The following is a 25,177-nucleotide window of genomic DNA, read 5'->3' as shown; positions in this document are numbered from 1 at the left end:
GCGGTGGGGGCGGGGCGCCGGCCGTGTTGTCAGTGTCAGCTCTGCGCGCGCAGCCGCGCCGTTCCGGAGCCGGAGCCGGAGCCGGGGCCGGAGCCGGAGCCGGGGCCCCAGCCGGAGCCCGAGCCGAAGCGCGAGCCGGAGCCCGAGCCGGAGCCGGGGCCCGAGCCGGAGCCCGAGCCGGAGCCCGAGCCGGGGCGCCCCTGGCCAGCCGGCCGCCTGCCCCCGCGTCCCCGCCCGCGCCGAGGGAGCGATCCGGGGCCCCGAGCGACCCGGAGCCCGAGCCACGAAGACAGAGCCCCGGCCCCGGGGGAGCCCGCGCCCGCCCCCGGCCCGCCCGGGCCATGCTCCCCCGGGGCCGCGGCTGAGCCGAGCCGGGGCGCCGGGGCCGCGCGGAGCATGGATCCGGGCTGGGGGCGGCAGGACGCGGGCTGGGCCGCCCTGCTGGTCCTGTTCGCCGCCTCGCTGCTCACCGTGTCGGGCTGGCTGCTGCAGTACGCCCGGGGTCTGTGGCGGGCGCGGGCCCGCGGGCCGGGGGGCGGCCGGGGCCCGGGCCCCGCCGAGGCCGCCGAGGCCGCCGCGTCGCTCCGCGAGCTCGGCGTGTGGCGCTCGCTGCGGCGGCTGCGGGCCGCCCCGGCCGGCGCCCCCGGGGAGCCCGGCGTCCGCGGCCTCCTGGCGTCGCTCTTCGCCTTCAGGTCTTTCCGGGAGAACTGGCAGAGGGCCTGGGTTCGAGCCCTGAACGAGCAGGCCTGCCGCGATGGGGTGAGTCCCCTCGGGGTCCCCTGGAAGGGAAGGACAGGTGGGGGAGAGGTGAGGAGGGAGAGGCGAGGGGCGAGAGGCGAGGGGGGAGAGGCGAGGGGGGAGAGGCGAGGGGGGAGAGGCGAGGGGCAGGACCCTGCACGGGGGCTCCTGGGGTCCTCTTCCCCTCCCAGATCAGAGAAGGCTGGTGTGTGTCTGTGTGTGTGGTGTGTAGTGTGTGTGGTGTGCGTGTGTCTATGTGTGCGTCTGTGTGCGCGCACGCAGAAATCCAGCTGTATCTCAAATCTGCGTTTGTGGACTAGGTACTCTGGTTGCAACCCGAGCACAAGTTACTGTTCTCCTAGCAACGCTAATCCCTGAGCCTGAGGGCACTTCCGCCTCTTCTCAGTACTGGTTGGGCCTGGGGAGGCTGGTGCACCTGCAGAAGGAATTTGACTGGTCCTAGGGCCACCACACCCCGCTAACATTTCACACTCCCTCCGGATTTCTAGTGTGGCCCTGGCATTCTGAGTTGCCTCCAGTAATTCCACCGCTTCTGTCCATGCTACTCTTCCACGCTGGCCTGTAGTGTATTTGTTGAAGCAGGGGGAAAGTGTTCAGAGAAAAGAGCATGTTGACAGTCCATATCCTTTTCGGTAAATGAACTTGAAGCTGCCCCTTGAGGGTCAGCCATAACCCAGCTCAGCCTACTTCTTCCCATTGCACCATGGACTACTGGCCTCCCAGGAAGTGGGCAGGAAGCATGGTCATGAGACTGAACTGAAATGGAAAGCCCCCTCCCATCCTGACCCAGCAGTTTCTCTTTTGCCTTCACCGGCTAGCAGCTCCTGGCCTGGAGGCTTCTCCATTTCCAGCCACCAGGAGCTTGGCATCTTTTACCCTACTAATTAATTCTCCAGATGCCTGGAAACAGAAGTGGCCACAAGAAGCTGCTCTGTTTCCTCTTCCCAGCTGGCTATCTGAAAACCAGATGACATCTGTCCCTTTATACCTTGAACCTACCCCTCCACCTGGCTCTTCCTGCACCTTGTCCCTAGATCAGAAGCAATTCTCAGGGACAGCTGTGTCAGTTGGACGTTGGCCTCCCTTGTATGGACAGAAGAGATGAAGCATGCTGAAAGCATCCATCTCTTGTTCTTTTCCCTTGCCCTGGCTTTTTGAAGAAGACAGCTACCAGAGCACAGACGTTGGCTTTTCCTGGTTTGCCAGGCATATGAGTGAACCCTGTGAATTTGGTTTCTGTGTCTGAGGAAGAGTTGCCAGCACATTCTGTGTCCCCTCCTCAATTCTTCCCATCCTTCTCTCTACTGCTGTGGAAGAATTAGGGAGCAGCCTCTTTTGAGACCTAGGTTAAGCAGCTTTCTGATCCCTAATACCATCCCACTGTCTGCCTTGAGGAATTAACCAGGCCCTGGACCCTTTTGCCTCTGAGCTTACCTCTCCTCAGTACCTCTGGTGCAGCTGCCCCAGGCCATGCTGAGCCAGTCTCATTTTCCCAGAATTTAAAGGGTCATAGTTTTTTAACTCTTCACATCTCATTTATCTGGAAGAATTCTTTAGCCTCTTAAATTAAGTGATCCTACCCTTTGCACCTTTATCTTGGCCCTGAACCTCTCTGTCAAGCTATTATATAGAGTTGGCAACTCATAGCTATTTTGTGGGGGGGGGGGCGGTCATGGGTCTTGAACTTGGCCTGGGTGCCGTCCCTGAGCTCTTCAGCTCAAGGCTACTACCATACCCTTGAGCCAAACCCCACTTCCCATTTTCTTGAGGTTAATTGGAGATAACAGTCCCCGGTCCTTTTGTGCCTGGGCTGGCTTTGAACCTTGATCCTCAGATCTCAGTCTCTTGCGTAGCTAGGTGGCGTGAGCCACTGTGCTCAGCCAGCTAATTTTTTTTTTCTTTAAGCATCTATATCTGGGGCTAGAGCTGGAGACAGGGCAGGCAGGGAGTGAAGAGGAAGGCAAGGAGAAGAGGAAATTTCCAGGTATTCCAGAAAGGTTCCACAGTTTTCAGCTGAAAGCCGTCTAGGCTCCCTCAGTTTTCAGGGATCTCTAGTAGAATACCTACTATCCTAAAGCCCTGAGCCAAGCAGGGACCAAAAGCTGGCCAGCTTGCAGCTGGGGTTTCTGCAGTGCCAGGGCCTAGCCAGCAGCTAAGCAGGCCAGTCTTGGGGGGAGGGCGGGGGTCACCTTCAGGGACCTCACTTTATGCCTTCATTACTCCCTCAGAGTTCCATCCAAATTGCTTTTGAGGAGGTGCCCCAACTCCCACCCAGAGCCAACATTAGTCATGTGACCTGCATTGACCAATCAGAGCGCACCATGGTAAGGGTCTGATGGGCACTGCTTTCTTTGGGACAAGAGGAAGGCTGATCCCAAGGGTACCTCCTTTCACCTGAGGATTTGTAAACTGGGTACCTGTCAACACCTTAAGGGTTGTAAGGATGGGCTTCAAGAAGTCTGAAAATCCCACTGAAGTTATGGGCCTATTGTTGTATGTGTGTATATCTGTTATCCTTGTATCTTTGGCTCTTAGCTGATTCATTGAGGAGCTTTTTGTCCCAAAAATGCCATGTCCTAAGGAAAGCTGCGGTGGGGAGGGGCTGCCGAAGCATCCTATGGCCCTGCAAAGCTGGGTAAGCACATCCTCCACACCCGCCTGTCTTAGGTGCTGCACTGCCAGATCTCTGCCGAGGAGGTGCGCTTCCCAGTCTCTGTGACCCAGCAGTCCCCCGCTGCCGTCTCCATGGAGACCTACCACGTCACTCTGACACTGCCACCAACACAGGTGGAGGAGAACATGGGAAACTGAGTTGGGGGCGGGGAGCAGTTCAGTTGACCAAGCGTTTTCTGTTTGGTCCCTCTCTGTGATGGAATTTGGGAAGGGAGGACAGGGGCTGGGGAGATGGGAGTCATGAGAGGAATGAGGCAACGATCCAATCTTTTTGTCTGTAGTTGGAAGTCAGCCTGGAGGAGATCCCTGAGGAGGGGTTGCAGGTGTCCTGGGTCTTCACTGATCGCCCAGATCTCAGCCTAACGGTGCTTCCCAAGTCGCAGGTTAGGGAGGTAAGGAAATGGGGCTGGCCCCCAAAGAAGCCAAACAGGCAGGCGGTCAGGGAACAGGGACTCCATTGCTTCTCCTTTCTGCAGAGAGGGGAGGAACAGGTAGAGCTCTCAACAATCGAGGAACTGATCAAAGACACCATAGTGAGCACCCAGCCAGCCATGATGGTCAACCTCAGAGCCTGCCCCGCCCCAGGAGGCTTGGTGAGTGGGAACCCACATTGAAGGGGTTGCGTATGCCCCATCTGCGGGGTACTATTTCAGGGCTTTAATCGCCTCCTTCTGCTCTTAGGTACCTAGTGAGAAGTCAGCTGTGGAGCCCCTGGGCCAGCCAGCCATCCCCAGACCTACCCGGTTATTCCTACGGCAGCTTCGAGCATCTCACCTGGGAAGTCAGCTGGGAGGTGAGAGCCAGACGTGGGGACTGCCAGGACTCTAGGCATTTTCTGCCCCTCTGCATTTCTCAGGGGCTTCCCTTCCTTTCTCTGAGCATCTTCTAAATTCTGAATCTTAGGCCAAGGTATGGTTCAAAGGGTAGAATGCCTCCCTAGCAACCACAAGTCTCCAAGTTGAACATCACATTGTAACTTTTCATTCCTTATAGGCACGGAAGAAGTGTGCTGTGTGGCTGAGCTGGACAACCCTATGCAACAGAAATGGACCAAGCCCACGAGAGCTGGTCCTGAGGTGGAATGGACAGAAGACCTGGCACTGTGAGGCAGAACCCCAACCTCGTTCCCTACTCACCTGGGCAGATAGGATAGAGAAACTCTTGAAGCCTAGTCCCAGCATAAATCAGCTCTGCTCTCAGCAGACTTGGGCGTGGACCTCTCTCGTATGCCAGGTTCTGGTGTAGGTCCTAGTGGTACAGCCCCTACCCCTGGGTTGTGCATAGGAAGGTGATGCAACTGTTTATATAGCATAGCATGTCAGTGGTTGAGTAAGGCAGATCCACTCACACAGCAGAGTAAGCACCTGAAAAGACTTTTTTAGAAGAGATGGCATTTAGACCAAACCTTTGAGCAGAAGTAGGCTGTAGCCAGTGTGTGAAAACATCCTTGGCAGAGGGAACAGCTTAAGCAAATGAAAGAATTGAGTCTGAGAGAGGGCCTGGCTAGATAGTGGATCAGGGCCAGGATTTGATGCTTGGCTAAGGGGAGTGATTTCCACTCTGGAGCCCTGATCATTCTTTTGGGAAGAGGAAGGATTCAGAGGGGAGGGTAATCTGACTGGAGCACCTTATTTAGATACTGCCTTTGGCCAGTAATTGACCCAGGGGTGAATTTAAGTTGCTGAGCTTTCCCTTTTTGACATTTCCATTCGCTCTTGCCTCCTAGGGATCTGGGCCCCCAAAGCCGGGAGCTAACTCTCAAAATGCTAAGGAGCAGCAGCAGTGGTGGAGACAGTGAGTGTGGGGCTGGAGGGCACCTCTGGGTGGATGCTGCTCTGGGCCTGGTCATGGGCCTGACTCATCGGAACTCTCCCTGTCCTCAGCTGAGCTCCTTGGCCAAGTCACATTGCCCGTGGGCTCCCCCTCTAGACCACTGTCTCGAAGACAGGTATGCCCACTCACTCCAGGGCCAGGGAAAGCCCTGGGCCCAGCAGCCACCATGGCAGTAGAGGTGAGCAGCTGGTCTGTGGGAGGAGATGGGTGGACGTAGGATGGGCAGTCTCTGAGGCCCGATCCCTCACCTTGGCAGCTGCAGTACGAGGAGGGCTCTCCCCGGACCCTGGGCACATCCACTCCCTCCACCCCACGTCCCAGCATCACACCTACTAAGAAGATTGAACTGGATCGGACCATCATGCCCGATGGCACCATTGTCACCACCGTCACCACAGTCCAGTCCCGGCCTCGTGTAGATGGCAAATTAGGTAAAGGGATGGAGCCTGGGAGCCCGGCTCTAGCTAGGAGTCCTAGACTAGAGACCCATGGCTGTCGGAGAAAAAGTGGGAAGGAAAACCATACTCCAAATGCATCCTGTGTCCTGACGTTCTTCAGATGCCACAGCTTCTTCCTCACATCTTTTTTTTTTTTTTTGCTTGAGCTCAGGGCCTGAGCACTGTCCTTGGACTTTCTCAAGGCTAGAGCTCTACCACTTGAGCCTCAGCACCACTTCTGGCCTTTTTCTATGTATGTGGTACCGAGGAATTGAACCCGGGTCTTCGTGCATGCTAGGCAAGCACTTTAACCACTAGGCCAAACTCCCGGCCCCTTCCTCACATCTTTGTCTCTTCAAATTTTCTTTTCTATTCCTCCATTATACCAGAAAATCTCACTTTTCTGTCCTTCTGATGCCACCAGCTCCACACATAGGACTCTTCTCCCTGCTCAAGTTCCCTTCCATCTTTTTCTTTCCTTCCTTGTATCTAGCCTCAAATCTCTATTTAATCCTTCCTCTGCCACCAGCCCTCCAGTTCTCTGTGGAATCCTCCAGCAAACCCAGTGGCCTTTGTGGCATATCTCCCACCCCCAGTATCCTCCCTATCACCCATCTCCTATCTCTAGGGGTACCATGGCAGTTCCCTTGCTTCTGGCGGCTCCTGGGCTTCCTCTCCATATTTTTATGGCATCTCCCCAAACTTTCAAATGAATCCTGTGACACTTTCTCACATTCCTTTTGACTCCTATGGTATTTATGCCCCCGCTATCAGCAACTTAAACAATTAACCACCCTTATGATTAATCACCTCTTAATCAACCTTGCCCTCCGAGTCAAGCAAAATCGGCATTTCAACAAAAATGGCAGGGGCGGGGACCACACTAAAGCACCTCCAGCTCACTGACCCTCCCCGACCCACCAGACTCCCCCTCCCGCTCCCCGTCCAAGGTGGAGGTGACTGAGAAGATGACAACGGTGCTGAGCGAGCAAAGCGGCCCCGGCAGTGCCTCCCACAGCAGCAGCCGTGAGTGGGGAATGGGCCGTGGCATGAGTACCCTGTATTTATAATCTACTTTGAATGGGGTAGGAGGAATTTGAATCCAAGAAGGGGCCACAGAGAAGACAGGTTGTCCCTCCTCTGTTCCCTGAGCAGGAGAGAGCCACCTTTCAAATGGCTTGGACCCAGTAGCAGAGACAGCGATTCGCCAGCTGACTGAGCCCAGTGGGCGGGCAGCCAAGAAGACACCCACCAAGCGCAGCACTCTCATCATCTCTGGTGTTTCCAAGGTAACGGGGCTCTAGGAAGAGGCGCTCGGATGGGGAGAATGCCCTCCTGGGTCACTCCCGCACATTCAAACTCATCCCTGCTGCCAGGTGCCCATTGCTCAGGACGAGTTGGCACTGTCCCTGGGCTACGCAGCATCCATGGAAGCCTCAGTGCAGGACGATGCAGGCTCCAGTGAAGGCCCCTCCTCGCCTCCCTCAGACCCTCCGGCCATCTCCCCAGGACCCCTCGACGCCCTCTCCACTCCCACAAGTGTCCAGGAAGCAGATGAGACTACGCGTTCAGACATTTCTGAAAGGCCATCTGTGGATGATGTTGAATCAGAAACAGGGTCTACCGGTGCCCTGGAGACCCGCAGCCTCAAGGATCACAAAGGTGGGAAAGACTGGCAGGATCCCTTTCTTTTATACCCAGTATTGCCATCCAGGTCCTCCTAGACCCTTGGGGACAGGAGAGGCCCAGCCAATTTGCCTTCTCCTAAAGTTCATCTGAGTGGAGTTCAGAGGAGCACCTTGTCCCTCAGCTCCTGGCCTGGCTTAGATGAGAAGAAGGGGTACCATGGTAGTTCCCTTATCTCTGTTTCTATAATCCTAAACCAGAGTCTTCTTTCCCTCTTGTTTTTTTTTTCTTTTCTTTCTTTGAAATTTCTCTCCTTATCCTTTGTACCCATGCTCGCATGAGTGTCACCCTTGGCCTTATCCCACTGGCAGTGATCCGGCGGAGGACCACCAGCTGTGGACCACTAGAGTAGTTCCAAGCGTGGAAGATAGAGTGGATCCCACACGTTTTCACTCACTAACCAGTGAGCCTGTTGGCCAAGAATTCTCTTTATGATTTAAGCCTGCTTCGCTTCTTGGAATAATGAGGTTCTTAAGTCCAAACCCTGCTGTGTAAGCATCTTCCTGCTCCCCTTGGCCCCAAACTTAAGTCTTTGAAGTTTCCAGACTCTTTGCTCCCTGCTCACACCCTGCATTGCAGTAAACAAGACTGGGTCAACGCACCTTTTCCTTCATGATTTATAGGCTTTGGGAGACACCACTGTGTAGCCTTTGTCTCTCCAGAGGAAAAAGGTCTTGCCTCATTTTATCTTCACAAGGCTGCAGATCCTGTCTATCCATGATAGTCCTCGTGGGGGCAGAATTAGAGGCACATAGAACCCCACAAGCTCACCTCTTCTTCTGTGGGACATCTTAGCTCTCCTTTCCTTCCTGAGAAAATCTGTCTTCAAGCCAGGGGCTTGTTCTTCATCCCCTGTCCCATCTCTGCCTCAGCTCCCCCTCTTCCCCACAGTGAGTTTCCTGCGCAGTGGCACTAAGCTCATCTTCCGAAGGCGGCCTCGACAGAAGGAAGCTGGTCTGAGCCAATCACACGATGACCTCTCCAATACCACAGCCACACCCAGCGTCCGCAAGAAGGCTGGCAGCTTTTCTCGCCGCCTCATCAAGCGTTTTTCCTTCAAATCCAAACCCAAAGCCAATGGCAACCCCAGCCCCCAGCTCTGAGCGCCCTCCTCACCTCTGAAGCTAGGAGAGGACGAGAGATCTCTCCCAGACCATTCCCTCTATTACCCCTCTGTACTTCTTCCTGGATCCCTGATGTGGGCGCCCGGAAAGCCCTTGGGGTCTAGGAGCCCCATGCACCCTGGGCGGGGGGCCCAGTTGAATGGGTCTTTGTCACTGGAAGGTTTTGAGAGATGGCTGTTGGTTGGTGTGGACATGGAGGAGGAGAGAGTTGATGTCTGGGAGTGAGAGGTGGGCTCTGTCTGGCACATGTGGACATTCCTCAGAAGCATCTGCCCTCTGTTGACAGTGGCCCCAACAGGAGTCCCGGGGTGCTCGGCTCCTCAGCAAATCCTTCTCCCTTATTTATTCTCTTTTCTATTTATGTGTGGTCTGGGGCCCGCAGTGAACAGGTGGCAGAGGGTGTCCCTCCCAGGTATCCCAGGAGGAGGTCGCTTCTCAGACCAGCATCACTGTCTGCCTCTGAGGACCTCAGTGATCCATAGGAAGCCAGGCCGGGGGCGGGGGGCAGGTACTCCCCACCTTCCTGCCTCCCCAGCTGCTCCTTGCCCTCGGTTCCCCTTTATTACTGTTTTGTACTCGATGCCTTCTCCATGAGCAGTGGCTCAGCGAGGAGGAGGAGCCAGGAGCTTGCAGGAAGCCTGCCCCAAAGAGATGGCACTTGGGACTTGATGTGAACATTGGACAGTGGAGAGGAGCAAGGCTGCATCTCTGTGTGTTGGGGATTGATGATGTCCATTGCTGTGTGATGGTTTGGAATTTAATTTATTAAATTAAAGTGAAATTGGAGTTTATAAATTGGACAACTGCTTATCTTTTGTAAGGCATGTAAGGAGCCAGGCTGTGATAGGGTGGGAGATGGAAGACAGGGACCCAGAGAGTGGGCATGTTCCTATAGGACTAAGGATGGGTAAGAGCAACAAAACAAAACCCAAATACGAAAGACCCAATGAGCTAGTCCCTGAACCTTCATCCCCATTTCCCAGGATTTCCTTCAGGACATGATGCAGCTCAGAGCATGGACTCGGGAACTGGACCTCCTGAAGTCTCAGCTCCATGAATACCTGGGTGACCCTGGGCAGATTATGTGAAGGACTTACTTTTCTCATCTGTAAAACAGAGACTGGGTCTGGAGGTGAAGCTCAGTGGTAGAGTACTCACCTAGCATGTGCAAGGCCCTGGGTTCTATCCCCAAGTACTGAAAAAAGCAAGGTGTGGGGAGGAAGGGGGCGGGCTGTGATAATAGCAGCTATCATTGTGTTGTGGGTGAGAAGCAAATTTATAAAGTACTTAGAATTCTGCCCGATAGGCAGTGCTGAGTAGGTGTTAACTGTTGCCTCCCATTGAGGAGGGGAAGTGTTAAAGTGTTTTATCATAATAAGTTTAGCCGGGTGCCCTATGGCTCAAGTCTGTAATGCTAGCAACTCCGAGATGATCACAGTTCAAAGCCAGCCCAATCAAGAAAGTCTGTGAGACTCTGGTCGCCAAGTCTTCTTCAAAAAGCCAGAAATGGAACTGTGGCTCAAGTGGTCAAGCACCAGCCTTGAGTGAAAAAGCTAAGGAACAGGGGCTGGGAGTTTGGCATAGTGGTTAAAGTGCTTGCCTAGCATGCACGAAGCCCCAGGTTCGATTCCTTGGTACCACATACATAGAAAAAAAGCCAGAAGTGGTGCTGAGGCTCAAGTGGTAGAGCTCTAGCCATGAGAAAGTCCAAGGACAGTGCTCAGGCCCTGAGCTCAAGCCCAGGACTGGCAAAAAAAAAAAAAAAAAGCTAAGGAACAGCGCTCGGGTCCTGAGTTCAAGCTCGGTTCTGGAACCCTACTCCTTCCCCCATCTTTTGTTGTTGCTGGGCACCAGTGACACATACCTATACCATACTAGCTACTCAGGAGACTGAGAACGGAGATTCAGAGCCAATGCAGGAAGAAAATCCAAGAGACTCATCTCCACTTAACCAGCAAACAGCTGGGAAGTAGAAGGGTAGCACGAATGACAGAGTAGAAGAATTCCAGTGAGAGCGCCAGGCCCTGAGGTCAAGACCCTATGCTGGTAAAAAAGAAAAGAAATCCTCCACAGGAGCTGGTAACTGGAAATGATATGCAGTCTCTGAGCTGCTCAAAAAGCAGCAGAACTCCACACTGCTGCAGCAAGAATGAGCCTGCTCACATTTCAAAAATAGGAATGTGTATGAGGGGTATACTGGGATTAGAACTTCAAGCCTTGTACTTGGCAGATGGCATAGCAATTCTTGAGTTGCCTTTGGCTCTTTCGACTATCATTTCTCAAACAGGGTAAGGTCTCATTGTGCTGTGGGCTGGCCTGCACCTCCACTTTTCTGTTCACACTTCCCACGTAGCTGGGATGACAAGTGAGCACCAGCTTACCCAGCTTTTTATTGGTTAGAAGGGGTCTTGTGAGCTTTTTGTCTTGGCTGCCTTTGAACCCCAATCCTCCTGGCCTCTACTTCCTGAGCAGCTAGCATTATGGGCATGAGCCACCATACTTGGCTAATAACAGGGATTAAAAAAAAATTCAGCAGTCAAGCCTAGGTTAAGCCTTGTACCTGTAGTCAAGAGTTCAGGGGTAGAGAGAGAGGATCCCCACTCAAGATCAGCCCAGGAAGAAAGGGAGATCTGGACAGCACTTGGCTCATGCCTATAATCTTACCTAATTGGGAAGTTGAGACCTGGCTCAAAGCCAGCCTGGGAAGAAAAGTCCTCAAGACTCCATCTCTAATAAAAGTTTTAGCTGGAGTCATGACTCAAATAGAACATCAACTAAGCAAGCAAGCCTAGTAAGCACAAAGACCTGAGTTCAAGCCCCTGTACTATATATATATGTATATATCATAGAGAAAAACCATCTTAAATGAGTTGGGCTTGGTGGTACAGTTCTAGAATCCCACTCACGAGAGAGGCTGTTCATAGAAGAATCTTACTCAGAAGCTGGGCCTGGAGTTAAAGGAGATACCGTATAAGGGAAAATTACTAAAGCAAAACAAAAGGGCTGGGAACATGACTTACGTAGTAAAGTACCTGCCTAGCAAATGTGAGGCTTTGGTTTCAAATTCCAGTACCATCCAAAACAAGGGTATAATTCAGTGAGAGAGAAGTTTCTAACAACCAAGAGGTCTTGAGTTTGATTGCCTGTGCATGGAAAATGTCAAGAGAAAAAACAAGAAAGAAACCTAGTTTTAGGGCCTGGAGTTTGGCCTAGTGGTAGAGTACTAGTCTAGCATGCACGAAGACCCGGGTTCAATTCCTCAGTACCACATATATAGAAAAAAGCCAGAAGTGGTGCTGAGGCTTAAGTGGTAGAGCTCTAATCTTGAAAAAGCCCAAGGACAGTGCTCAGTCTCTGAACTCAAGCCCAGGACTGGCCAAAAAAAAGAAAGAAACCTAATTTTATCAGTTTTATCCATTTCATCCTTTTAAGAAGAGCCACAGCTTTTTTGAGGGGATGGGGTGGGGAGGTGGGGTCATGGGAGTTGAACTTGAAGGGTGGGCATTTACCCTGACCTTTTTCACTCAAGGCTACTACTTTGAGCCACAGTTCTGCTTCTAGTTTTGGTGTGGTTAATTGGAGATATGAGTGTGACAGACTTTTTTTTTTTTTTTGCCAGTCCTGGAGCTTCAACTCAGGGCCTGAGCTTCTTTTGCTCAAGGCTAGCACTCTAGCACTCTACCACTTGAGCCATAGCACCACTCTGGCCTTGTCTGCTTATGTGGTACTGAGGAATTGAACCCAGGGTTTTATGCATGCCAGACAAGCCTCTACCACTAAGCCACATTCCCAGCCCAAGAGTCTCAGACTTTTATACCTAGGCAATTTCGAACTGTAAGCCTCAGTTCTCAGCCTGTGAAGTAGGTAGGAACATAGGCATAAGCCACCAATGCCAGTCCTTTTTTTTTTTGTTCCCCCAGTTCTGAGGCCTGAAGTCAGAGCCTAGGTGCTGCCCTGAGATTTTTTTTTCTTTCTTTTTGTTTAAGGCAAACACTTTACCACTTGAGTCACATCTCCACTTCTGGCTTTTTGTTGGTTAGTAGATGAGAGTTTCACAGATTTTTTCTGCCTAGGCTGGCTTCAAACCACAATCATCAGATCTCAGCCTCCTGAGTAGCTAGGATTACAGACCTGAGTCACAGGTGCCTGGTGAGCCACAGTTGTTTTTTTTTTTTTTTTGTGGTCCATGGGGCTTGGGCTCTGGGCCTGGACTCTGTTCCTGAGCTCCTCAGCTCAAGGCTACTGCCCTACCCCTTGAGCCACAGCACCACTTCCCATTTTTTAGTGATTAATTGGAGATAAGAGTCTCTCAGACTTTAGTGTGTGGGCTGGCTTTGAACCTTGATCCTCAGATCTCAGCCTCCTGAGTAGCTAGGATTACAGGCCAGAGCCACAGTTTTTAATGACAACAAATTATCTTTTTTTTTTTTTTTGGTGGCAGCTTTTTGAGAGCAGACTTCAGAATACGTCTGCATTATCCAGCCAAAATTGTGGTTTGTTTTCAATAGAAGCAGATTGAGATGGAAGTAAACTATTCTAGACAGCAAGATGCTGCCTTAAATTCTGGAGACAGATCCCTCAGCGTTCTAGAATTTCCTCCTCTGAAAGTCACATTGGAATTCACACAGCTCTGTGACTGAACATGTTACGTAATTTGTTAAAGCTAAGAGTCATTTTCAGTGGTGTAAATTTGAATTAAAATGAAGCCAACATTTCACAAAATACTGCTTTAAATACAAGACAGTGACTACCTTATGGGCTGGTCCAGGTAAGAGAGTCTGCTCCAAATGTCTTGCACATCAATAAAAAACTTGAGCCTAGGTAAAAGCACTGCCATTCTTACTCTAGACACAGCCTGCTTTCAGTCTACTAAAAGTGGATTCTGCTGGGCACCGATGGCTCCTGTCATCCTAGTTACTCAGGAGGCTGAGATCTGAGGATTGTGGTTTGAAGCCAGCCTGTGCAGGAAAGTCTGTCAGAATCTTTTCTCTAATTAACCACCAAAAAGCTAGAATTAGGGCTGGGGTTCAAATGGTAGGCACAAAAGCTCAGGTTAAGTATACAGGCCCTGAATGAAGCTCTGGGACTAGTGCATGCACACCCATGCACACATGTGTACACACACACACACACACACACACACTGCATTTTTTTCTTTTCTTTTTCTTTTGCCAGTACTGGGCTTGAGCTCAGGGCCTCAGCACTGTCCTTGGACTTTCTCAAGGCTAGAGCTCTACTACTTGAGCCTCAGTACCCTTTCCGGCTTTTTTTTTTCTTTGTAAGTGTTACCAAGGAATCTAACCCGGGTCTTTGTGCATGCTAGGCAAGCACCCTATGCCTAGGCCAAACTCCCAGCCCCTGTATTCTTTTCTTAATAAACTTTCCTATCACCTGAAAGAAAAAACAAAAACAACCCTATGTACTACCTATTAAACAGTGTGTTATTACTTCTGAAGAATTTAGATAGATATTATATTTGTACACATGTTTCAAAGACAGGGTCTTGCCATGTAACCCAGGCTGGCCTTGCTAGAGATCTTCTCCACTCAGCCTTCCCAGTGCTGACAGTACAGGTGGGTGCCACTGCACCAGGCAATGTCCTCCCTCCCTCCCACCATTCCTCCCTGTCTTTCTTTTCTTTCTTCTAGTTAGGGGGCTCACCTTCAAGGAATAGTTGCTCTCACTGGACTTTCTGAATCACAACTGGGTGCTTTACCACTGGAACCACACCTCTAGTTCAGCATTTTGCTGGTTAATTGGAAATAAGAGTCTTGGCCTAGTGCTTGCCTTGTATGAATGAAGATCCAGGTTCAATTCCTCAGTACCACATATATAGAAAAAGCGGGAGTGGTGCTGTGGCTCTAGTGGTAGAGTGCTAGCCTTGAGGAAAGCCCAAGAACGGTGCTCAGGCCCTGAATTCAAGTCCCAGTACTGACAAAAAAAGTCTTGAAGACTTTTCTGCCATGACCAGGCTTTGGGCGGAAATACTCCAGGTTTCTGCCTTCTGTGTAGCTTAGAGGACAGGTGTAAGCCACCGGTGCCGGATACACTGCCCATGACATTCAAATCCATTTTTCTCACACTGAACATTCAGTACATTTTCTGATCACATAACTGATATAGTTCATTTTTAGGTTGGAATATCCAGAAAACTATAACGTAATAAGGTTCACCCCAGTGAACATCCCTAAGCTGTCTCATTCTCTGTGGTTCCCTCACTAGCTTAAGGGGTTGGTTAGGAGGTCTCTATGTGCTGAGTGGTTACTGCAGGGTGCAGAGGACTAGCGGGCAAGGACCTGCACACACAGGGCAGGAGACCTCTGCGGAGCACGGAGCGGCAGGCGGCAGCCGCGGCGCGGCGCACGGAGGGGGCCGCCGCTCCGGCAGTGCGGACAGTCCGGTGGCCCGGAGGCGGGACGCCGTGGAGGCTCGCGGTGACGCGTTAGAGGTGGACAGGACCGAGATGCCCAGGGGTCGAGGACTCCTCGGCGGGGATCCCAGGCTGTTCTCAAGAGGCCACAGCCTCAGGCTTTCCAGCCTCCGCTTTGGCACCGCCACGCCCGGACGGCCCCGAGGGCACGGAGCGCGGGCCGGACGCGGGGCGGTGGGGCGTCCCGAGCGCAGAACCCCCCCACCCCGGCCTCGGGGGATCGGGGAGGGCTGCCGGGCGGGGGGCCTGCAGACGCGTGGTGGGGAGGCCGGCATTCCAGATCGAGAAGTGGGGATCTACCCGGTTTAGGCGGAGCCGGGGCAGCGGTGCGCAGCGGTGTGCAGCGGTGCTCAGGGGTGGGCGGCGGGGCCCGCGCCGCAGCCACCGCCCCCCGCCCCGCAGGCGTCACCGCCCACGCCCGGCCGAGCCCCTGCGCATGCCCACTGGGCCCAGCGGGCGGAGCCTGCGCAGTGCGGGGAACGCGGGCCCTCCGGTCCGCGCACCTTCCAAAAGCACCGCGGCTACCTTTCTCCGAATCCCGTCGCTCGCCCCCCCCACCCTGAGTCCCGCCGGGCACGCCGAGCCCCACCCACCGTTCCCGCCCCTTCCGTGTTTTGGTACGCACGGGTTCGGCCAGACGCGACCTGCCATTGGCTGCCCGTCGTCCCGCGAGCTGTGATTGGCTGGCGCTGCCTGTCGCTCAAGCTTCCCTCTGGTGGAAGGTCTGGAGTGGGTGGCAAGCCGGGCTCCCGGGCGCGGATGCTGGGTAAGTTGGAGCTCGCTGCGGGGGCACGCGGAAAGCCGGACTCTCCAGAGCGAGTGGGCTTCCGCGGCTCCGCCGCGCCAGCCTTCCCGACGCGGCCCTCGCTACTTTCTCCTCGGGCCCCCCCGCTGCCGCCGGGATGCGGTCACCGCCAGGCCGCCCGGGGAAGGAAGCCGGGAAGCCGGCGGGGCTGCGAGGGGGCGAGCTTCGCGCTCCGGGACCGTCCCAGGCCGTGGAACTCCTTCCTGCGGAGCGAGGGCGAGCGTCCGCCTGGCTGCCCGGGGCTTCCGGCTGCCCGGCTCGCTCGGGCTCGGAGGCGTTGAACCCGGGCCCCCGGCGGGCGCTTCCCACGTCCCCGTCTTGGATCCTTTCCGTCGTGGTAGGTGGTCCTTTCGGGAGGACGTGGACCCGGGCCCCGCCTTTCCCGGGGTCCCATTCACGGCGAGCCCTGATGGAAAGGAATGTGAAGGAATTCCTTGGCTTGTTCATGTTAAAGAATTCTGTGTTGTTGTTTTTTTGCCAGTCCTGGGCTTGGGCTCAGGGCCTGAGCGCTGGCCTTGGACTTTCTCAAGGCTAGAGCTCTACCACTTGAGCCTCAGCACCATGCCCGGCTTTTTCCACCTATGTGACACCAAGGACTCGAACCCGGGTCTTCGTGCATGCTCAGGAAACCACTGGGCCAAACTCCCGGCCCCAAGAATTCTTTTCTGTTGTTGTTGGCTTATATTGAACCCTTCTTGAGTTCTCTTAGTGTACATAGATTCGATATCTTAAGTGGTTAAGTCAGTGAAATGGGTCTAAGTATTCCTTTGTTCCATGGGAAATAGGTCTAAATAATTTTGCCTAAGATCATGTAGTTCGTAAATGTAGGAGCTTTGTAATTATGTCTGTTGAATCCAGCACCCATGGCTGTAATGCTCGTGGCCCATTTTACAATTCACTAAAGTTCAGAGAAGCTGTATGATTTGTACAAGGTATTTATAGGCATTCTCAAACAAGGAAAGAGCACTGGGGATGTTGCTGAGCAATAGCCCACTTGCCTATTCTGTAAGAGGCCCTGGGTTTGGTTCTCAGCACTGGAAAACAAGCCAAGGAAACATTTTCCTGTAGTCGGGAGCGCTTGGGAGATGGAGGCAGTATTGTGAGTATAAGGCCAATCTGAGCCACATAACTCAAGAAATAAAACAGCTGGGTGCTGACAACTCACCTGTAATCCTAGTTACTCAAGAGGCTAAGATTTGAAGATTGCAGTTTGAAGCCAGCCCAGGCAGGGACGTCTAGCAGACTCTTACCTCCCATTAACCAGTAAAAAGCCAGAAGTGGAGCTGGGACTCAAATGGTAGAACTTTGGGTGAAAAAGGCCAAGTAAAAATGTGAAACCCTAAATTCAAGCCTCAGTAGCAAGCACCAAAAGAAAACAAAACAAAAGATAGGGCTGGGAGTTTGGCCAAGTGCTTTCCTACCATGAAGATCTGGGTTCGATTCCAAGGCACCACGTACATAGAAAAGCCAGAAGTGGTGCTGTGGCTTAAGTACTAGAGCATTAGCCTTGAGGAAAAGCCCAAGGACAGTGCTCAGACCCTGAATTCACGCCCCAGGACTGGCAAAAATAAATAACCTTCAGTAGATGTTTGGTTTTGCAGATAGAACTGAATAGGACATAGGCCAGGCATTCTAGATCTTACCAGTAAATGAGACTAAAAGTAGTGCCTACCTGAGAAGAAGGTTGCCAATTAAATGACTCAATGTGAATAAAATAACTAATATGGTACCTGACAATATAATAAGTGTAAAAATTTAGAGAAAAACTTCTCTTTTTTTGTCAAGATCATACTTGTGCTTGCTTGTTAGTTTGTGGTAGAAGGTGGAGTCTGATTTTTTTTTTTTTTAATTTCCATTTCTGGGACTTGAACTCAGGGTTTTTGCTCTATCCCTGAGCCTCTCTGTGTTCAACTAGTGCTCTACCACTAGTAGAGCGCTAAAGTGCTGTTTCTGGCTTTTTCTGTGTATGTGGTGCTGAGGAATTGAATTCAGGGCTTCGTGTATGTTAGGCAAGCACTCCATCATTATTTTATTTTTTTTTTGAGGGTCGTGAAGCTTGGACTCTGGGCCTAGGTGCTTTGAGCTCTTCGTGAAGCTCAAGGCTACCATCCTATGCCTTGTGCTACAGCACTACTTCCCCTTTTCTGGTGGTTATTTGGAGATAAGAGTCTCCTGGTCTTTAGTGCCCGGGCTGGCTTTGAATCTCTATTCTCAGATCTCAGCCTCCTGAGTAGGATTACAGGTGTGAGACACCATACCTGGAAAGCACCCTGATTTTTTTTTTTTAATTTTTTTTTCTTTTTTTTTTTTGCCAGTCTTGGGCTTAAGCTCAGGGCCTGAGCACTGTCCTTGGACTTTCTCAAGGCTAGAGCTCTACCACTTGAGCCTCAGCACCAATTCCGGCTTTTTTCTATGTATGTGGTACCGAGGAATCGAACCCGCGTCTTCATGCATGCTAGGCAAGCACTTTAACCACTAGGCCAAACTCCCGGCCCCAGCACCCTGATTTTAACTCTGGTCCTAATCCACAGACATCTCTTTGAACCTGAGCAATGTTCTTTGTCCCTTAGGAAAATGTTTCTTGGCAGGTTATACTGAAGCTTCATGGGAAAATGTTACTCAGCTCATCGTCTGCCATGTGTTTAGTCATGTGTTTCTTCTCTCCTCCCAGGGATACCAGATAACCCTCAAGGGGGTAAGGAATCACTGCTCCTTCCTTACTGAAGAAAACACAGGGTGGCTGGCAAAACTCCTCCTGATTTCCACAGGCTGTCTGCCCAGCTGTTTGCTCCTAGAGGCCAGGGCGTGGAACCCTTGCAGCCGTATCTCTTCCATTCTGCCTAGGGTGAAGGCCATGTCACCTCCTGGAAAAGGACCCCGGAAGGAGAACCTGGGGCTCCAGTGTGAGTGGGGGTCCTGTTCCTTTGTGTGCTCAGCCATGGAGGAGTTCTTCGAACACGTCACTCAGCACCTGCAGCAGCATGTGCATGGTTCCAGAGAGGAGGAGGGAGAGGAGGATGACAGTGACCTACTTGGTAAGGGAGCAGGACATAGGAAGGGGAGGGAGTTCAAGGGCAGGTGGAAAAATCTAACTTAGAGAAGGCAGCTTGGGAGTGTTGTAGTAGTTTATTTTCCTAATTATGCTTTGCTTATTAAAAAAAAAACCAACATTGTAAATTCATCTGGGCGCTGTTGTTTCATACCTGTAATCTTAGCTACCCAGGAGGCTAAGATCTGAGGCTTGCAGTTTGAAGCTAGGCTGGCTAGGAAAGTCTGTGAGTCTTATCTCCAATTAACCACCAAAAAAGTAGGAAACCGTGCTGTTGCTTAAGTGGTAGAGCACTAGCTTTGAGCACAAAAGCTCAGGTACAATGCCCAGGCCCTGAGTTCAAGCCCTAGGTCCTGTACACAAAAAAGAAAACATTGTAAACTCATATTTAGAGAATCAAGAATAATAATGGCCTTTTGGGGCTGGGGGTGTAGCTTAGTGATAGAGGGCTAGCCTATGCACGAAGCCATAGGTTTGATTTCTCTGTACCATATACTCAGAAAAAGCCATAGTGGCACTGTAGCTCAAGTAGCAGAGCACTAGCTTTGAACAAAAAGTGTCCAAGAGTTCAAGCCCTAGGACTGGCAAAAGAAAAAGGGAGGGGCAGCTGTCTTTTGTTTTTTGTTTTGCCAGTCCAAAAAAAAATCTTAGGGCCTGGGCACTGTCCCTCAGCTTCTCTGTGTTCAAGACTAGCTCTCTACCACTTGAGCCATAGTAGCATTTCCGGCTTTTTCTGTTTATGTGGTATTGAGGAATCAAACTCAGGGTTTCATGCCTGCTACATAAGCACTCTTCCACTGAGCCACATTCCCAGCCCCTGAATGTCCTTTTTTCCTGACTGAAAGTGAGATGAGGGCAAAGATTGGGACTATTCAGTTATATTCCATACCTGATCCACAAAAGGTGGTCTTTAAACCCTGGTATTTGCCAAATGAACTCTGGATAACTTGGTCTGAGTGCTGCTAAATACCTTAAGTGGAAGATGAGCTGTTTCTTTTAAACCTCTTTCTACAGAAGAAGAATTCTCCTGCTTGTGGCAGGAATGTGGCTTTTGCTCTATGGACAGTTCCGCCGACCTCATCCGCCATGTCTACTTCCACTGCTACCACACCAAGCTGAAACAGTGGGGGCTGCAGGCCTTGCAAAGCCAGGCTGACCTCAGCCCCTGCATCCTGGACTTCCAGAGCCGGAACATCATCCCTGACATTCCTGACCACTTCCTGTGTCTGTGGGAACATTGTGAGGTCAGCAGATAATGCCAGGACTAGGGGTGGAAGGAAATTGGGAATCTTCACTCAGGGTACCTTGACTCTTTGTGGGTGCCTTGTATCCAAGACTCCTGCTAGTGTGTCCTTTCCACTTCTTTGTTAACTCCTTTCCTGAAGCTTTCCCATCCCCACCAAGTTAATTTGGGAGAGAACTGAGATGCCCCCCTTTGGACACATAGGGATGAGGCCCTCCTCCCACCCTCAGTCCTCACCCCAAGTTGCCCTGGCACAGAGCTCCTTCGACAACCCCGAGTGGTTCTATCGGCATGTGGAAGCACACAGCCTGTGCTGTGAATACCAAGCGGTCGGCAAGGACAACCATGTGGTGCTGTGTGGCTGGAAAGGTAGGGCCACTCCCTCTCTGATGTCCGGTTGATAGTCTAGGGGTGTAGAATGGGGCCAGTCCTGCAGGACAGGACTAGGTTGGCAGTTGTATGGATTGACTCTAGTTCCAGAGCCTGCTTGGGATTTGGGCTGGGCTCTGACCAGGCCTTTCTCCTCAGACTGTACCTGCACCTTCAAGGACCGCTGTAAGCTCCGAGAGCACCTGCGCAGCCACACCCAGGAGAAGGTGGTTGCCTGCCCCACTTGCGGGGGCATGTTTGCCAATAACACCAAGTTCCTGGATCATATCCGTCGCCAGACCTCATTGGATCGTAAGTATTTGGAGGGAAGAGGCCAGGTGCAGGTTTCCTGCTTGGCATGAGGCTGGGGCATGTTCTCAGGGGAGGTGGCCACTCTGTTCCCTCCTGCTTTTGGGCTCAGGCACTTCCCAGTCTAGTCATAGGCATTGTTACTCAGCACAGCTTGCGTGCTATATCCATTATCTTGGTATTCTCACAACAGCCCCATGAGGTAGGCTTCTCATCCCCTTTTTGCAGATGAGGAAACTGAGGCTCAGAGAGGTTAAGTCACTTACCTGAGATCACACAGATAGTAAGTGGTCAAGTCGGGCTTCTTATTCAGATTCTTGACTCTTATTCTTGACTTCTTATTCAGATTCTTAATCCCATTCATAGCTTCCTAAGCTCCCTTTCATCCTGGGGTGGTTCCCTTCTGCTTGGGGTGGTTCCCTGTCTTCTCTGTGCACTTGTCTACTGTCTCTAGAGTCGCCCTTTCTCTCCGTTCCCTGCCCCCTCCAGAGCAGCGTTTCCAGTGCTCTCACTGTTCAAAGAGATTCGCTACTGAGCGGCTTCTTCGGGACCACATGCGCAACCATGGTTAGTGGGCCTCCCCAGCCAGCCTGCCATCCTGCAAGGTTCTGAGTGAGTCCTGGGGTCACACAGCCTTCTCTCTGCTCCTAGTGAATCACTACAAGTGCCCTCTGTGTGACATGACCTGCCCGCTGCCATCCTCCCTCCGAAACCACATGCGCTTTCGCCACAGCGAGGACCGGCCCTTTAAATGTGACTGTTGTGACTACAGGTAAGGAGGGTGCTGGGGCCAGATAACAAGGCTCATGTTCCAGGGTCCCCATGCCTCCACTCCTCCTGACCTCTTCCGACAGCTGCAAGAATCTGATTGACCTCCGGAAGCACCTGGATACCCACAGCAAGGAGTCCGCCTACAGATGTGACTTTGAGAATTGTGATTTCAGTGCTCGCTCACTCAGCTCTATCAAGTCCCATTACCGCAAAGTGCACGAAGTGAGTGAGGCTAGAGGGACAGAAGGGCTGGTGGGTGTGTGGGAGAGCCCCGGGTGAAGAGCTGGCCTCACTTCTCCCTTCCCCTCCATCAGGGAGACTCAGAGCCAAGGTACAAATGTCACGTGTGTGACAAATGTTTCACGCGTGGCAACAACCTCACTGTGCACCTTCGCAAGAAGCACCAGTTCAAGTGGCCCTCAGGGCACCCCCGTTTCCGGTATGTCTCACAATTTCCATCCCACCCATAGAATCATACACATTCTTCTCATGGCTTTGCAGAGTTGGGTAGGAGGTTATAACTGGAGCTTGAACTAAGAGCCTTGCTCTTACTCAGCTTTTTCTGCTCACAGCTGGCGCTCTGCCACTTGAGCCACACCTCCAGTTTAGTTAATTTTAATTTTAATTTTTCTAGTTAGTTGGAGATAGTCTTACAGACTTCTGCCCAGACTTATGACTTTAAACCACGCAATCCTCAGATCTCAGCCTTCTGAGTAGCTAGGATTACATGTGTGAGACACAAGCTCCAGGCTTTCCCCTTGCCTTTTCAACAAGAACCTTGAATTTTATCATAATTTTCTGTCTACAAGTCCCATTAAGACTCAACCAGAGAATGGTAATGGGGCAAAGATTGGTATTTATTTATTTATTTTGCCAGTCCTGGGGCTTGAACTCAGGGCCTGAGCACTGTCCTTGAGCAGCTTTCTCAAGGCTAGCACTCTATCACTTGAGCCACAATACTACTTCCTGCTTTTTTCAGTGTATGTAGTACTGAGGAATGGAACAGAGCTTTGTGCATGCTAGGCAAGCACTCTACCACTAGGCCACACTCTGGCCCTTTTTTTCTTATTTATTTATTCATTCATTTGTGGGTCATGGGGCTTAAACTCTGGGCCTGGGCACTGTCCCTGAGCACTTCAGCTCAAGGCTACCACCCTACCCCTAGAACCACAGCCTCACTTCCCGTTTTTCTAGTGATTAATTGGAGATAAGAGTCTCAGGTCCTTCATAGAAAAAGGCCGGAAGCGGTGCTGAGACTCAAGTGGTAGAGCTCTAGCCTTGAGAAAGTCCAAGGACAATGCTCAGGCCCTGAGCTCAAACCCAGGACTGGCAAAAAATAAATAAATAAATTTTAAAAAAGTCTCAGATCCTTTTGTGCCCAGGCTGGCTTTGAACCTAGATCCTCAGATTTCAGCCTCCTGAGTAGTTAGGATTATAGGTGTGAGCCACTGTGCCCGACATCCCCTTTATTTATTTTTTAATCCAAGCCACAATGTAGACTCAATAAGTGGTGCCAGAAGTTCTGCAGCTGGAGCTGGAACTAGAGCCTTGTGGTTCTGGCCCTCAGTTCCCTTAAACCTTAGATACACAAAGTATCTCTTTTAGGTTGTTCCTGCACAGACTTTTCTGTCTTGAGTAACATTCTTCTCTTTTACTTTTTTTGTTTTTTGGTCAGTCATGGGACTTGAACTCTAGACCAGGGCATTGTCCCTGAGCTCTTCAGCTCATACGAGTCTCATGGACTTTAGTGCCCGGGCTGGCTTTGAACAGCAAAGCTCCTCAGATCTCAGCCTCCTAAGTAGCTAGGATTACAGGGTGAGCCACCACACCCAACTTTTTTTTTTTCCTTCATCCTGGGGCTTGAACTCTGGGCCTGGGTGGCATCACCCCTGAGATCTTCAGCTCAAGGCTAGCACTCTACCAGTTGAGTCCCTGCGCCACTTCTAGTTTTCTGGAGGTTAGTTGGAAAAATAAGTCTGGGCTGGCTTTGAACCATGATCCTCAGATCTCAGCCTCTTGAGTAGCTAGGATTACAACTGTGAACCACTAGCACCCAGCTTTCTACATACTCCAACAGCGACCTTTTTTTACTTCAATCATCTTATGTTAAATCCTTGAGTCCCAGAACTTCTATCATTCTCTGTCTCTCTTCCTCTCCCCCCTCTCCCCTCTCTTCCCCCTTCTCTCCCCTCTCGCCCTCTCTCCTTCCCTCTCTTTTCCTCTCTTCCTCTCTCTCTTGTCCTGGTGCTTGAAATCTGGGCCTGTGCTGAGATTCTTTTTTTTTTTTTGGGGGTGGGTCATGGGGCTTGAAACTGGACGCTGTCCCTGAGTCCTTCAGCTCAAAGCTACTGCCCTACCCCTGGGCCTGGGTGTTGTCCCTGAGATCTTCAGCCCAAGGCTACTACCCTACCCTGGAGCCAAGCCCCACTTTCCGTTTTCTAGAGGTTAAGAGTCTCAGGTCAGAGAAATGGGGACCAAGATAAGGGAAAGGGTATCCATGTTTGTGAAGTAATGCATCTTCTATCTGGTGAATATAATGTAACCCTTTTATTAATTCAATAAAAAGATATATGCAAACAAAACAAAAAAGAGTCTCGGGTCGTTTTGTGCCCAGGCTGGCTTTGAATCGTGATCCTCAGATCTCAGCCTCCTGAGGAGCTAGGATGACAGGCGTGAGCCACTGGCCGTATTTGTGTCTTAACTCACTCATCTCTAGCTGATCTCTGCATCTTTCTTCCCATTCACTGCCTGTGCTTCCCTCCACCAGGTACAAGGAGCATGAAGATGGCTACATGAGGCTGCAGCTGGTTCGCTATGAGAGCGTGGAGCTGACTCAGCAGCTGCTGCGCCAGCCCCAAGAGGGATCCGACCTGGAAGAAACACTGAACGAGAGCAGTCTGCAGGGCGTCATTCTAGAAACGGTGCTGGGGGAGTCCGGACTTAAGGGAGAGGCAGAAGAGGAGGATGGTGGTGTCGAGGGGACAACACACTCCTCCTCTCAAGACAGCCCCAGCTCTGTCACTCCCATGGTAAATCACACCAGGGCCCAAGGCCAGCGAGGGATTGTCTACTATGTGCTGTCAGAAGCTCCGGGAGAGCCCCCGCCCACCTCCGAGCCACCTGCAGAAGGCATCCTGGAAAACCTTCAAGGAATACCCGAGGAGCCAGAGCTCCAGATGGTGTGAAGGCCAATTGTTCTACCCCAGGCCTGGGGTTGGAGCCAGGCACGTGGCAGTGCTCCTGGGGGAACTGCCCTTGCCCGACAAGACTCTAGGAGGGTGCTGCTGAGAGCAGTGTGGTCCCCTCTGGTCCAGGCTTGTATCAGTCTGAGGGGTTCCCCCTTTTTTCCCCATACTACATTTTGTGGGGATCCTGAAGAGTTCTTCAAGGGGATTGTGAATGTGTGTGTGTGTGTGTGTGTTCTTACCCATAACCCCCTTGTCACATTAGATAATGATGAAGTCCTATATCAGCTTGCATCCATTCTCTTGTTTGTTCAAGGATGATGCATTATTGGTCCTGTGAGGGCGCTTTCCTCCACACCAGCTAAGGCACTGAGAATCATGCGGCCATTTCTTAAGGGTTCCTCTTATACCTTTGAACATTTGTGGCTATCCTCAGGGTCAGGATTGGAAGCAAGTCTATGTGTGACCGTTGTATTTGGTAATAAAAGAAACACTTGGGCTGTT

The 25,177-nt window shown here is 51.7% G+C and overlaps 2 protein-coding genes across 4 annotated transcripts; both read left to right on the top strand.

The window, feature by feature from the left end:
- Nucleotides 1-164: 164 nt before the first annotated feature.
- C2cd2l (C2CD2 like) lies at nt 165-9,331 on the top strand. 2 transcript variants are annotated; one of them, XM_090319352.1, is made up of 14 exons: nt 165-759; nt 2,988-3,083; nt 3,427-3,546; nt 3,714-3,815; nt 3,909-4,025; nt 4,114-4,225; nt 4,426-4,534; nt 5,159-5,226; nt 5,316-5,443; nt 5,522-5,696; nt 6,627-6,728; nt 6,858-6,991; nt 7,079-7,364; nt 8,280-9,331. In XM_090319352.1, exons 1-14 carry the CDS (start codon nt 397-399, stop codon nt 8,489-8,491), a joined length of 2,124 nt encoding a protein of 707 aa, XP_090175478.1. In that variant the 5' UTR covers nt 165-396; the 3' UTR covers nt 8,492-9,331. The 2 variants fall into 2 exon arrangements, with proteins under 2 accessions (XP_090175478.1, XP_090175477.1); XM_090319351.1 differs by having other exon boundaries at nt 3,714-3,824.
- Nucleotides 9,332-18,505: 9,174 nt separating this feature from the next.
- On the top strand, nt 18,506-25,177 carry Hinfp (histone H4 transcription factor). 2 transcript variants are annotated; one of them, XM_090319349.1, is made up of 9 exons: nt 18,506-18,782; nt 19,811-20,040; nt 20,297-20,408; nt 20,568-20,720; nt 21,207-21,284; nt 21,369-21,489; nt 21,572-21,710; nt 21,803-21,927; nt 24,256-25,177. In XM_090319349.1, the coding sequence occupies exons 1-9, from the start codon at nt 18,602-18,604 to the stop codon at nt 24,671-24,673; spliced, it is 1,557 nt and encodes a 518-aa protein (XP_090175475.1). In that variant the 5' UTR covers nt 18,506-18,601; the 3' UTR covers nt 24,674-25,177. The 2 variants fall into 2 exon arrangements, with proteins under 2 accessions (XP_090175475.1, XP_090175476.1); XM_090319350.1 differs by lacking the exons at nt 18,506-18,782; nt 19,811-20,040; nt 20,297-20,408; nt 20,568-20,720 and adding an exon at nt 20,769-21,000.

Source organism: Megascapheus bottae, chromosome 27 (genome assembly GCF_031878675.1).
Source record: "Megascapheus bottae isolate mThoBot1 chromosome 27, mThoBot2.hap1, whole genome shotgun sequence".
NCBI lineage: Eukaryota > Metazoa > Chordata > Mammalia > Rodentia > Geomyidae > Megascapheus > Megascapheus bottae.
Note: the sequence above shows the minus strand (reverse complement) of the source record. Positions and strands in the feature narration are given on the sequence as shown.